Source organism: Nicotiana sylvestris, chromosome 4 (assembly GCF_000393655.2).
Source record: "Nicotiana sylvestris chromosome 4, ASM39365v2, whole genome shotgun sequence".
NCBI lineage: Eukaryota > Viridiplantae > Streptophyta > Magnoliopsida > Solanales > Solanaceae > Nicotiana > Nicotiana sylvestris.
Genome location: NC_091060.1, coordinates 30,140,756 through 30,154,030, shown reverse-complemented (window position 1 = coordinate 30,154,030; position 13,275 = coordinate 30,140,756). Strand labels below are relative to the sequence as shown.

Below are 13,275 nucleotides of genomic sequence, written 5' to 3'. Positions count from 1 at the left end.
AAACTTAAGGAAAAAAACCATTAAATAGTTTTCAGAATATTCTTCTAGATTCTTCCTGCCTCAAAAACTCTGAGCCCACCTCCAATCACATTGTAGAGTAGACTAGTACCAGTAGACATCTTGGACCATTGAAAACACAAAGTAAAAAATAAAAATAAAAATAAAAATAAAAGAGAAAGGTGAAAAAGCAAAACAAACAAACAAAAAGGAACCTGAATTCCTAAACAGAGTCTGAGAGTGAGTCAAAAACAGAAACCCACAAAGAAACCACCATTTTTAGGACTAGAAAAAAGAAAAACATACGCGTGCTCATTAAGCCAAATTCTTCTTCAAACCCTTTGTAGATCTTCACACAGTGACCTTCTTCAGATCTACACTCTCAGCACCATCTCACACATTGTCTTATTTTCTGGGTGTAACCAAAAAATTCAAGAATTCAACATTCCCATATTTATTTTGCTATTTACAACAACCCCCCCTTTTTTTCCAGATCTATTAAAAAAAATTAATAATAATTAATAGTTATAGTAATAGATAGTACTAGACACGTTAACAATGCAATCGGGAAATGCCACGTTGGTTCCGGAGAAAATGCACGGCGGTGGTGGAGGAGAGGCGGTGGCACCACCGCCACATCAGCAGCAGTGGTTTATGGGTGATGAAAGGGATGGGTTTATATCATGGTTAAGAGGTGAATTTGCAGCAGCAAATGCTATAATTGATGCTTTGTGTCATCATTTAAGGTTAGTAGGTGAGCAGCCAGGTGAATATGATGGTGTAATTGGATGTGTACAACAAAGGAGAGGGAATTGGAGCACTGTGTTGCATATGCAGCAGTACTTTTCAGTAGCTGAAGTGATCTATGCATTGCATCAGGTTGAGTGGAGGAAGCAGCAAAAAGGGGGTTTTAATAATAAGAGGAATGGTGGGGGGTCTAGAGGAGGAGGAGGAGGAGGGGGTTGGAGAAGTGAGGGTCATAATTTTTCTATGGATGCTAATAGTAAAGAGTTTTATAGTAAATCGAATGGGGTCGGAAAGATTGATGTTATAGAAAAAGAAATAGATGTGAAGCAAGGGGAGAAGAAAGGTGAGATTATGCAATGCTTGCCATGTTTTCCTTTTTTTATGTATTAGATATGATGGTGTTTATATTTTGTGTTTAAAGGACTATTACTTGGAAATTATTGATTAAAGGACGTGATTCTATGGGGTCTTTAGTGATTACTAAGTTGAAATTGATCATATATTTGGAAAGTCCTTAGTTTAAGTACTATACACTGGAAGTGTAGAAAAGATTTACACAATCAGGTTACTTAAAAGGAAATTCTATTTGTTAAACAATAATTAGTAAGCTAAAATAAATGATGAGTAATCTGCTATAACACCAGTGTTATTTAACCTTTTGTAGTAGGTAAACTTGCCATATATTGTAGGTTACCAATGACAACAACAACAACAACAACCCAGGAAAATCCCACAAGTGGGGTCTGGGGAGGGTAGTATGTATGCAGACCTTACCCCTACCCCAAAGGGGTAGAGAGGCTGTTTCCGAAAGACCCTCGGCTCAAGATAATAAGAAAAACAAGAAAAACAAAAGGGGAGAATATTAGTTTCACCATAGAGATCATAGGAAAAATAGAAACCTAAAATGCATAAGAAAAATACAAGGTAGAAATGATGGCTAGTAAATAGATCTAGCACCGAAAAGAGGAAATATTAATACACGACAATGCCCCTAGTAATTTTCGATTAAAACCTTACCAGACTAGGCTCACAATGGAACAAAGTAACACAAGACTCAACTAGCTCCTAGCCTACAACTGTAATACTCGACCTCCACAAATTTCTATCAAGTGTTATGTCCTCGGAAATCTGAAGTCTCGCCATATCCTGCCTGATCACTTCTCCCCAATACTTCTTAGGCCGCCCTCTACCTCTTCTCGTGTCCTCCATAACCAGCTGCTCACACCTCCTCACTGGAGCATCTGGGCTTCTCCTCATTACATGCCCGAACCATCTGAGTCGCGCTTCTCGCATCTTGTCATCAGTGGGAGCCACGTGCACCTTCTCCCGAATATCATCATTTTAATCTTGTCCATCCTGGTGTGCCCGCACATCCACCTCAACATTCTCATTTCAGCTACTTTCATCTTTTGGATATGTGAGATCTTAACAGGCCAACACTCCGCCCCATACATCATGGCCGGTCTAACCACCGCTTTATAGAACTTACCTTTGAGTATTGTTGGCACTCTTTTGTCACACAAAACTCCGGATGCTAACCTCCACTTCATCCATCCTACCCCAATACGGTGTGTGACATCTTCATCAATCTCCCCTCCCCATGGATAACTGACCCAAGGTACTTGAAGCTTCCTCTACTTGGGATAACCTGTGATTCAAGCCTCACATCCACGCCCACTTCCCCCGGCTCAGTGCTGAAAATACACTCCAAGTATTCCGTCTTCGTTCTACTCAGCTTGAAACCTTTAGACTCAAGAGTATGTCTCCAAACTTTCAGTCTCTCGTTAACACCGGTTCGTGACTCATCGATCAGAACTATGTCATCGGCAAATAGCATGCACCATGGCACCTCCCCCTGTATATGGTTTGTTAACGCATCCATCACCTGTGCGAATAAGAATGGACTGAGCGCAGAGCCTTGGTGTAACCCCATTTCAATCGGAAAGTGCTCAGAGTCGCCTCCTACCGTCCTAACCCGAGTCTTAGCCCCATCATACATGTCCCTAATCGCCATAATATAGGGAATCGACACACTTTTTACCTCCAAGCATCTCCATAGAACTTCTCTAGGAACCTTGTCATACGCTTTCTCCAAGTCAATAAACACCATGTGCAGATCCTTCTTTCTCTCTCTGTACAGTTCCACCAACTTCCTAACAAGGTGTATAACTTCTGTGGTTGAACGACCCGGCATGAACCCGAACTGGTTGTCTGATATAGACACTGTCATCCTCACCCTTGCTTCAACGACCCCCTCCCATACTTTCATGGTATGACTCAGTAATTTGATACCCCTATAATTATTACAACTCTAGATATCACCTTTGTTCTTGTACAATGGGACCACCGTACTCCACCTCCACTCGTCTGGCATCCTCTTTGCCTTGAAAATAACATTAAACAACTCAGTCAACCACTCTAAACCTGTTCTCCCTACACCCTTCCAAAATTCCACTGGAATCTCGTCTGGTCCGGTTGCTCTTCCCCTACTCATCCTACGCATAGCCCCCACGACCTCCTCAACCTTGATACGCCTGCAGTGCCCGAAGTTCCGGTGACTCACGGAATGCTCCAATTCGCCTAGCACAATATCCCGATCCCCTTTTCCATTCAGAAGTCTGTGGAAGTAAGTTTGCCATCTCCTCTTAATCTGGGCATCTTCCACCAGTATCCTACCATCCTCGTCCTTGATGCATCTCACTTGGTCCAAATCTCGAGCCTTCCTCTCTCTCAACTTGGACAGCCGAAATAACTTCTTCTCCCCGCCCTTTTCCCCTAGTTCCTCGTACATACGGCTATAAGCTGCAGTCTTCGCCTCTGTGACCGACAATTTAGCTTCTTTCCTAGCTACCTTATATCTCTCCATGCACACTCGCCTCTCCTCCTCACCTATGCTCCCCACTAACTTCAGGTATGCCGCCTTCTTCGCTTCCACTTTACCTTGGACCACTTCATTCCACCACCAGTCACCTTTATGCCTACCAGATACACCAGTCGAGACCCCTAACACCTCTCTCGCAGACGCCCTTATACAGTCTGCTGTTGCTGACCACATAGTGTTTGCGTCCCCACTGCTCCTCCAAGCTCCCATAGCCAGCAACCGACACTCCAACTCTTGGGCTTTATCCTTAGTCAAGGCTCCCCACCTGATTCTCGGTGATCCCCGAGCAGACCGTTTCCTCCTCGATAACCTAATACCAACATCTATCACCAAGAGTCTATGTTGTGTCGCGAGTGTCTCGCTCGGAATCACCTTGCAATCCTTACACAAACCGCATGTCACACCTCCTGAGGAGAAGATAGTTAATCTGAGTCTTCGCTACCCCATTTTGAAAAGTAACCAAATGCTCTCTCCTCTTCGGAAATCTAGAGTTCGCAATCACCAACCCAAAAGCCTTAGCGAAGTCCAACAGCGTGGTACCTCCTCCGTTCCTCTCCCCAAAGCCAAGTCCTCCATGCACCTCGCCATAACCACCTGCGCTTGCCCCAATATGACCATTGAAATCCCCTTCTATGAATAGCTTCTCGGCAGGCGGGACCTGGCGCACAATCTCATATATCCCCTCCCAGAAGCCCTGTTTAACCTCTTCAGATAGGCCCGCATGCGGCGCATAAGCGCTAATGACGTTCAGGGTGTACTCTCCAACCACCAACTTAATAACCATCAATCTATCATTCACTCGTCTAACTTCAACCACAGACTCTCTAAGTTCCCTATCCACCAAGATACCTACTTCATTCTTACCTCTCTCGACTCCTGAGTACCAAAGTTTATACCCGTCTGCATCCCTCGCACTCGACCCTACCCACCTTGTCTCCTGGACACACGCTATGTTGACCCTCCTCTTCTGGAGAATCTTCGCCAACTCTATAGACTTACCTGTCAATGTACCTACGTTCCATGACCCGATTCTTAACCTATAGGCACCCCTATTCCTTTTACCTCTCTTGCCTCCCGGCGCACCCCCTAACCCCTGCCCTACCTCCCACCCTCCCACCCGAGGACATGACCTCACTCGACCATCCCAGACCACAGCCACTATACCTATGACAGACTAAGGGGAATCAATAACACACCCAAAGCAATGGACCAAGATAGGCAAAGACAGGCTACAACTAATTAGCTCACTAATACAATGGATACACTAATATGAACTATGACTGCAACAACTTAACTAACACAATGAAGGGGACATTGAAAAACGGGAGGTACCAAGTCCCGCCGGTAGAACCTGGGAGTTGTCTTGGAATATATGTCGAAGTTGCGTCCACTTAGCACGTTCGCATCCAACTCCTGCTGACCCTTGTCGGGGTTGTTCCTTTTGTTTGCACCCGCGCGTCTCGCTCACCAAGAGTCCCTAACCTGAAATACACACACAACACAAGGAAGACAAACAAAGCCGGGGGTTGTCACCGCTACCACTTGGAGGCCCCTCCTGTAGCAAATGAGAGCTAAAAGGTTGCAAAAGATGCAGAGTTGGTAGGCGTTTCTTGAAATTACAAACCCAGATTTAAGAAACCCAGATTGGCGTTTCTTGAATTCTAGATCTTGCACCACCGACACAATAAGGTACTAGGTAGCAGCTAAAAATCCAATAAGGTAGGTTACCAATGAATGCTTAGTAAATAAGTTGCTTGCAATTATTTTTTACAGCGCCAATGCACATAACTTAAACCTTTTTATATTTGTGTTCTGATTAAAGGAGTGTTCGTTGGAATTTATTGATTGAAGGAATATGTGATTCTATAGGGTCTTTAGTGATTACTAAATTGAAATAGATCACCTATTAGGAAAGTGTTAAATTTCAGAATCTTTGCTTACTTTTCTATTTACTGGTTAAGAGACAAGATAAGGTGATTATTAATAATTTAGCAAATTGGCATTCGTGAGTTGTGGAGATTTGGATTTATCACCATTTAATGATAATGATATTTGTTAGTTTCCCTTAATAAGAGTGTAATGTAATTTGCTATTACCTATTTAGTAAGGGATTACATTAAATAATGGAAAGGCAGATTGAGTGCTACTTGTTAAAAACCATAATTTCCACTTTAGAATAAGTGAAATCATCTGTGAATTCGAATATTTTGTGAGACTGACAACACGATAACTGCCCATGACGAGGTGAGTTTTTCTCATTTCATTTGTGTCCTGGTTTGAAAAATATCTGGTCCACCCTTTTCAAGCTGGGACTGCTCCTTAATCTTTTAGTTTTTACTAGGTGTTTCAAAATATTTCGGAGCAGAATATGCATTTATTGCTATGCGAGTTAACAAGTTTAACTGATGGTTGCAAGGGTATTGCGGACATCTCAAGGTTAAACTGCAACAGTGCTTGCAGTTATGTGTTCAAGCTATTGAGTGTGAATCGAAGAAGTTCTAATGCTAGGATATTTTATTGTCAGTGTGAGGGGGTGGGGCAGAGGTGGACCCAGGATTTGAATGTGGCGGGGCACATGAGCTGACTGCTCAACTAGTGCTCCATCAGCAAAATATATAAACGTGTTCAACATATATGCACATATATATCTAGAATTTTGCCGAGTTTAGCGGGGTCCGGTGATCCCTCTTCTCTGTGCATAGCCTAGGGGGTGGGGGGATTGCTTCTTTTGCTGAGATACTTTATAGTTTTATCATCCATAAGGCAATTGGACACTGGGAAGAGTCTTGGAGCTTGTATCTTGTGGTATCGATATAATTCGGGCCTTGCAGATTATTCTGTCAAGATAGTTAGGATGACAGAATCTTGATTGAAGCAAGGATAATGAATGCCTTTAGTTAGCTTCATATGATTGAATGCACTTCAAAATTAGCAAAATAATTTTGGCATATCCTAGACTCATATTCTATCTTTTAATTGTTTCCAAAGCTACATGCTTCAACTGGCCATTGGTACCTCATGATCAAGCTTAATCAGATTTTTTTGAGGAAATCATTTGATCATGTAATGGTTATTATTCTGAACTTGAATGGAATTTATCCCTTTAACTTGATGCAAGGCTTACTTATCTTTTTGTTTTTGTACATTGTATAACTTCCTTATTATCACATCGTCGCAAACCAATGGGTGAACCAGAGTAAAGTACATCCATATGAACTAAAATTTGTTCATCGTTTTAATTGCAAACGCGTAAATGTTTATTGTAGCTTCTCTTATGCATCTTAAGCTAAGAAAACAATTTTTTCTCTTTTTCATTTACGATGAAACAGAATTGGTTGGAAATCCAGAAGGAAATAGCTCAATGAAGAGTTCAGTTTGCATAGAAGCTGCTGACTCACAAAGTGAAATAGACAAAACTGATCATAAACGTGATTCAAAGTCTGATGGTACGCAGTTTATTTTTCTGATTGAGATCTTCTTAGATTTCGATTGTTTGTTCGAGCTGCATTTTTAAGGAGTGCATCGTGCTTTATAATTCACTAATAAGCCATATAACATATCCACCCCCCTCCTTATCAAACCCCCTCCCCCTCCTTATCAACCCGATCAGCCATATCAACTACTTCTATTAAGGGAATTATGTTTCCTACCTGTGCTGTTTATGTTTGTGGACATTGATTGTAATATGGTCTTGTTTACGTTTTACTTGTTTATCTTAGCTAACTACAATCCTCAATCAATATCATTTGCATGTTTACCTTTTAAGGGTCTTGGAATGTGGAGAATGAATCCCGATCCAGCCAAGTACCAAACGAGAAGCAGAATGTTACAATTGTACCAAAAACTTTTGTTGCTACAGAGATATGTGATGGGAAACCGGTAATGATAAAATTTATAGCTCCTTCTTTTTGAATTTGAGAACAAATATACATCAACACATCTTGTGAAGTTTAGGACATTACAGTTTTTGTATTCTTGATGTAATTTGAATACTGCCTATCATGTAATACTTTTGTTGACCTGTTGGACTCCCTGCATAAAAGGGAATCAGAAGTCTTTTTACTGTACATATTAGCACCTTCTTGGTGCAATTTGAAATCCTACATATAAATAAAAAACTTAAGTGCAAGACTAAAATCTCTTTGTTCTTACACTAAGATGCAGCGGTGTCTTCTGTAGGTTAATGTTGTTGATGGCATGAAACTGTACGAGGAACTGCTAAGCAGTTCAGAAGTTTCAAAACTTGTTACTTTGGTAAATGATTTGAGAGCTTCTGGGAGAAGAGGACAGCTTTCTGGTAAGTAGTTTAATCTGCGTTTGGGGTGGTGACGTGACAATAAAAAAGTCCTAGTTCCTTTTTTACCCTTCGTTTTGTTTTGGTGTTTGGGAGGGGGAGGAGAGGGGTTGAATTGGGTTTAAGCACATTAATGTTCTGAAGGAATATGTGTGATGGACCCACATACAGACACCTGACAACACGATGTTGACATGGATGCTGGATAATTGAAAATAACTTCGCACCTTTTGCCAGAATTTCCTCATCTGTTGCTTCTCAGTAAAATATATCCTCTTTGCATCTCATATCTCCATCAAAAAGATATTTTCTTTTAGACTGTATGCAGGTTTATTAGATGTGTTGTGTGCATGTATTACCCAAGTGTCTGACCTGCTTTTGAGACTATTTCTGAGCATGATCAAAGGTTTGTTGGGGAAATAAGACGTCTGCGACGTATATTGTGGATGGATTGCCTTAGTGAGTGTGTTTGTTGGTTAGGTTGTGAGACTTCAATAGTCAGCATGCTGCACTAATAATAATGTCTCTAATAGAGATAAGTTATGTATGACTCTTTTTAAGGGTGAATTTATCTTGGAATGTGAAGCAAGATCATTGGAGACTACGAACGATGCCTTCACTAGAGTTAAGTCATAAGCTAGCTTTTTTTTTTTACTCTGAATCTGCCTTTTGAATGCAAATCCCGAATTGTCAGTGCTAGACCATGCAGGATTGAGTTTTTCTGCTATTACTGGGGGAAATAGTGTAATGTTCAGTCGCCTGAGGATGAACTTCGAAATTAAGCTGAATTACCAAAAAATAGAATATAATAGATTTCAACTTTAGTGTGCATATCCAATTCACATTTATTTTTCTTGAACCAGTGTTTTGGATAGCGTACGGCGACAAATAGCGACGAGGGCCCGCTTCAGTGAAGTGAGGCGCATAGCGAAGCACTCGCCTTTTTCATGTGAAGCGACAATTTTTACAAAAACATAAAATATTATATACATATAACTAAAAATTCAATAACAATAATATATTAATAAATATATCATTCAAAAATTAAAGACTCAATAGATAGTCATAGACTCATAGTAGACTATAAGTCAATAATTGAAAAAAAGGCAAACAAAACAGGGCCTGGAAAAAAACAGAGTGTTTGTTAAGAGAAGCAGCAGCCTCTGTTATTTTGCCATAACAGGGCCTCGAAAAAGCCTCTGTTATTTTGCCAAAACAGAGCCAAAAAAAAATTAAGAGAAGAAGAAAGAGGAAGGAAGGAGCCCCTGTATTTTGCTCGAAAAATAGAGCACCAAAACAGACCTCTGTTTCTGTTCTTTTCGACAAAAAACAGAGGAAAAAAAATTGAAAGAAGAAGGAGAAAGAAGAAAGAAGAAAGAAGAAAGAAGAAAGAAGAAGAAAGAAAGGAAACTCGGAGAAGCATACCTGGTCTTTCAATGGCAGAAACTTGATGAAGAAGAAGATGGCACTTGGCAGAAACCTCAAGCTTTCAGATGAAGAAGACGATGGCACAGTAAATGCGAGCCCTAATCGGCTAATCGCGAGTTCAGATAAAGCTCTGTTGTTTTGTTCGAAGTTGAAGAAGCTCTGTTGTCAAGCCCTAATCGCGACCCTTTTTGTTCAATCTTTGCCCTTTTTTTTTTAAAAAGCGACGCTAAACTCGCTTCTCGCGACACTGTCGCCTCTCGCCACACAGGCTAAGGCGAGCGCTATTTTGAAACCCAACGCAACAGAGGGTCTGTAGCGACACTGCCTTGCATTGCCTCGCCTCACGCTATTAGCGCAGAGGCGAGCGCTATTTATAACAGTGTTGAACAAAGCAAATAAACATGTGATGTGTGGATTAGGTGCACTTCACATGTTTGAACTCTACCACAGACAAAGTGCCGGTATTTAAGTGTGGAGAAGGGTAGAGGGACAACCCATTATCCACCGAGTTCTGAACTGTAGGCTAGCTGGCCCTCTGCCCTCAGGTATTTCTAGGTCTTTTACATAAATTTAAGGTCATGTATTCATTTCTTCGTCCTTTTACTTTGTCTCTTATATTTTATATCATGCAGTTTTTGCATTGTACTATTCCTTCTTTTTTTCATCTGCTTAATCTTCGTCTTTGATTAGTCCGTTCTTATCTAAAACAAAATGTAATAAAGTAACTTTTTCAGGAAGTCTTCTATATTAGAAAAGTATTTCTACTGATAAAAAGATTAGGATGCTAATCCTCAATGTCTTTGGTTGAACCTAAAGTTCAGTAGCACGTGATAGTAGCTGAGGTTGTTCTGGGGCATGGTTCTCTGGTGATTGCTACTAGTAGTAAAAATTGAAAATGGTTTACATTTGCTCTGGGCATGTAGCACGTTATTTGTAGTAATAGAAGAGAGGAATGTAGTTACATCCTTAAACAATAGAACTGGTGTGGTTTGCTCCAAACTTGTGTGAAATACTTTCTTGGGGCTAACACTTTTACTCGTTAGGACTACTATAAACTGGGAAAAACGCTCAGTCGAAAAACAATTGCCATACAGATGCAGCTTCAGTGTGCGCTTTATGCTGGTTTACCATTACAGAGACTTTATTACCAAATATCTGAGTACTGTGCATCCTGTAGTATTCTTAAATTCTTCAAATGCTAGATGAGCAAGAGCAATAATTAAGAAAGCACATCTGGATATTAGATTCTTGTGATTGAAGTGCTATCCTTTGTATCTGACGCCTTAATATAGATGTCAATGATTAGAAATGTTGTGACAAGCAGCGCAGACATTTATAATCTCGAAGAGACCGATGAAGGGGCACGGAAGGGAGATGATCCAGTTGGGCCTACCCATTGCAGATGCACCTCCTGAAGATGAAGCTGCCTTTGCAACATTTAAAGGCATGTTTAACATTTATGAAATAGGGTAAACTTATATATCTTTGCTTTCTTGTGTATTTATGGGGTTAATCAAAATTTTGCAGAGCGGAAAATGGAAGTGATTCCTAGCTTGTTCCAAGATGCTATTGAACGACTAAGTGCTATGCAAGTTTTAACTGCAAAGCCAGATGCTTGCACTATTGACATCTTCAATGAGGTTACAAGCAGTAGTTGTAATTCTTACGGTCATGGCGATTTTGTTTAGGAAGCTTAGCAGACTTGATACATTGTTTGTAATTGTAGGGGGACCACTCACAACCTCATATGTGGCCTTATTGGTACGGGCGGCCTGTAGCTATGTTGTTCTTGACAGAATGTGAAATGACTTTCGGTAAGATGATTGGTGCGGACCATCCTGGCGATTATCGAGGCTCTCTCAAACTTTCTTTTGCACCAGGGTAATCCTTTCCTCGGGCTTTGTTGTTTGGTTTGTTATATCTTTTGTTTTATTTACTAGTTTGTCTTGTGCATGTATAGTGGAAATTGCACTTTTCATTGATATAACTTGGTTCGAAATTAAGTTGCTACATTATCCAGCCTAGCACATTAAACCTTCAAATTGCATTCAATGGGTAGATTTAGTCCTTTTGCTATAGGTATTGGAAAGAAGTTTTAACAATATCATGGACTTTTCATGTCTTTTGTTCCTTCCATCCATTCCTCAAACCTCCACAAACATCCCTTATTCCAATTACTTTGTACTGAATACTACAAATCCTCACCCCCCCTTCCTAAAATAACTTGAGGTTGCAGTAACTTGCAATGCTGTGATGGTGACAAGTTAGGACCAGAAAAGAGTCTTAATGGACTTGGCAGCAAATGGGAAGGGTTAAAAGTTGTAGAAGCCACAGCAAATCGTATCCACTTAGTTACACAATTACTAGAAGGATTAATGTGTTTCTATGAGACCAAAATCAAGATTATCCCACTTATTTGGACTAAGAATGCGAAAATAACAGACACACACACGCGGTACTTTATGTTCCATTGCCTCCTTTTCCACTTTGCTACTTTTGTCTGTTTAATTGTTTTTCTTGGTTAATCACCTACTAATCTTTCTGCTATGAAAATGCACAGATCCGTACTTGTAATGCAGGGAAGATCAACCGATTTTGCTAGACATGCTATTCCATCCATCCGTAAGCAGCGTATACTTGTGACCTTTACAAAGGTGCAGCCAAGAAGATTCAAGTCTGGTGATAGTCAGCGTTTCTCTTCATCAGCAGGAGGTCCTGCCTCCCAGTGGGTCCCTCCTCCTAGCAGGTCACCAAATCATATCCGTCATCCTTTTGGGCCCAAGCATTATGGTTCCATGCCAACAACCGGCGTATTACCTGTTCCAGCTGTTCGTTCACAGCTAGCTCCTCCAAATGGTATCCAACCAATTTTTGTTCCCGCTGCGGTTGCACCACCTATGGTTTTTCCTGCACCAGTTGCTCTTCCACCTGCCTCAGGTGGATGGGCAGCACCCCCTCCTAGGCATCCCGCACCACGACTTCCACTCCCTGGCACTGGCGTTTTCCTTCCTCCAGGATCTGGAGCTTCAGCCACTGGCAACAATCCTGCTGAAAATCCAGCTTCCTCAGAAAAGGACAATGCAGGCGCTTCTCTGAAAGATAACATGGATAGTGAAGTAGAAACACAAGAGTGCAACGGAAAGATAGATGATAGTGGTGCAGAGAAAGCAGTGGCTGATGAAGAACAACACTAACTGCTGATTTCAGCAGCTTGTAAACCAGTTGAAGCAGTGCAGGAACCAGAACAGAAAAAGGGTGACTGTTTTGTCGGAGGGAAAGTTTTAGGTTAGAAACTGCAGTGAGTTTTGAAGCCAAATGTAAAGAGCGGCCATTCACACATCCAGTAGAGCAAAGGAAGGGAGTTATCTGTTCTCCATGATCCCCTTTGCTTGCTCTTCCTTTTTGTTGTCTTATCAAACATAAATATATATATCTCGTATATTAAATTAAATGAGGAACTTAGTTTCAAAACTATATTATAGCTCCACAGAAAATTTTAACTCATTGAATAGAAGTAATGAGGATTTCTTTCTGTCAGCTGCTGCCCTGTTCTCATATATGAGATCAGCAAACTTGTATGCTAAAATATTTATACTAAAATGAACTTGGACATTTTCTTTTAGGTGCTTTCTTACTCCTCCCCTTGGTTGCATTGCAAATTTTCCTGTTGTCTGAAACACTTTCTTTTTTATGCTGATGCTTGACAGGTAAAATCTTTTTCCTTGTCTGTGACGATCAAAATATATTCTTACCTCTATTTAACATGGAAATTGATAAAACCATATTAGCTTGCATTTCTGCTAGGGCCAAATACTACTGCCAAGCAGAAGGTAAAAATGTCCTAGTAGAATAACTGTTCTATCATTGTGTCAATATCACTTCTTGTACTTGTCACTATTAACCTGTGTGTAGAATCTGTTAATTTTTA

The 13,275-nt window shown here is 40.7% G+C and overlaps 1 protein-coding gene across 2 annotated transcripts; it reads left to right on the top strand.

The window, feature by feature from the left end:
• Positions 1-213: 213 nt before the first annotated feature.
• On the top strand, positions 214-12,969 carry LOC104223045 (RNA demethylase ALKBH10B). 2 transcript variants are annotated; one of them, XM_009774393.2, is made up of 8 exons: positions 214-1,087; positions 6,955-7,071; positions 7,392-7,504; positions 7,805-7,922; positions 10,672-10,791; positions 10,875-10,987; positions 11,074-11,228; positions 11,908-12,969. In XM_009774393.2, the coding sequence occupies exons 1-8, from the start codon at positions 556-558 to the stop codon at positions 12,539-12,541; spliced, it is 1,902 nt and encodes a 633-aa protein (XP_009772695.1). In that variant the 5' UTR covers positions 214-555; the 3' UTR covers positions 12,542-12,969. The 2 variants fall into 2 exon arrangements, with proteins under 2 accessions (XP_009772695.1, XP_070027980.1); XM_070171879.1 differs by lacking the exon at positions 6,955-7,071.
• The last annotated feature ends 306 nt before the right edge of the window (positions 12,970-13,275 follow it).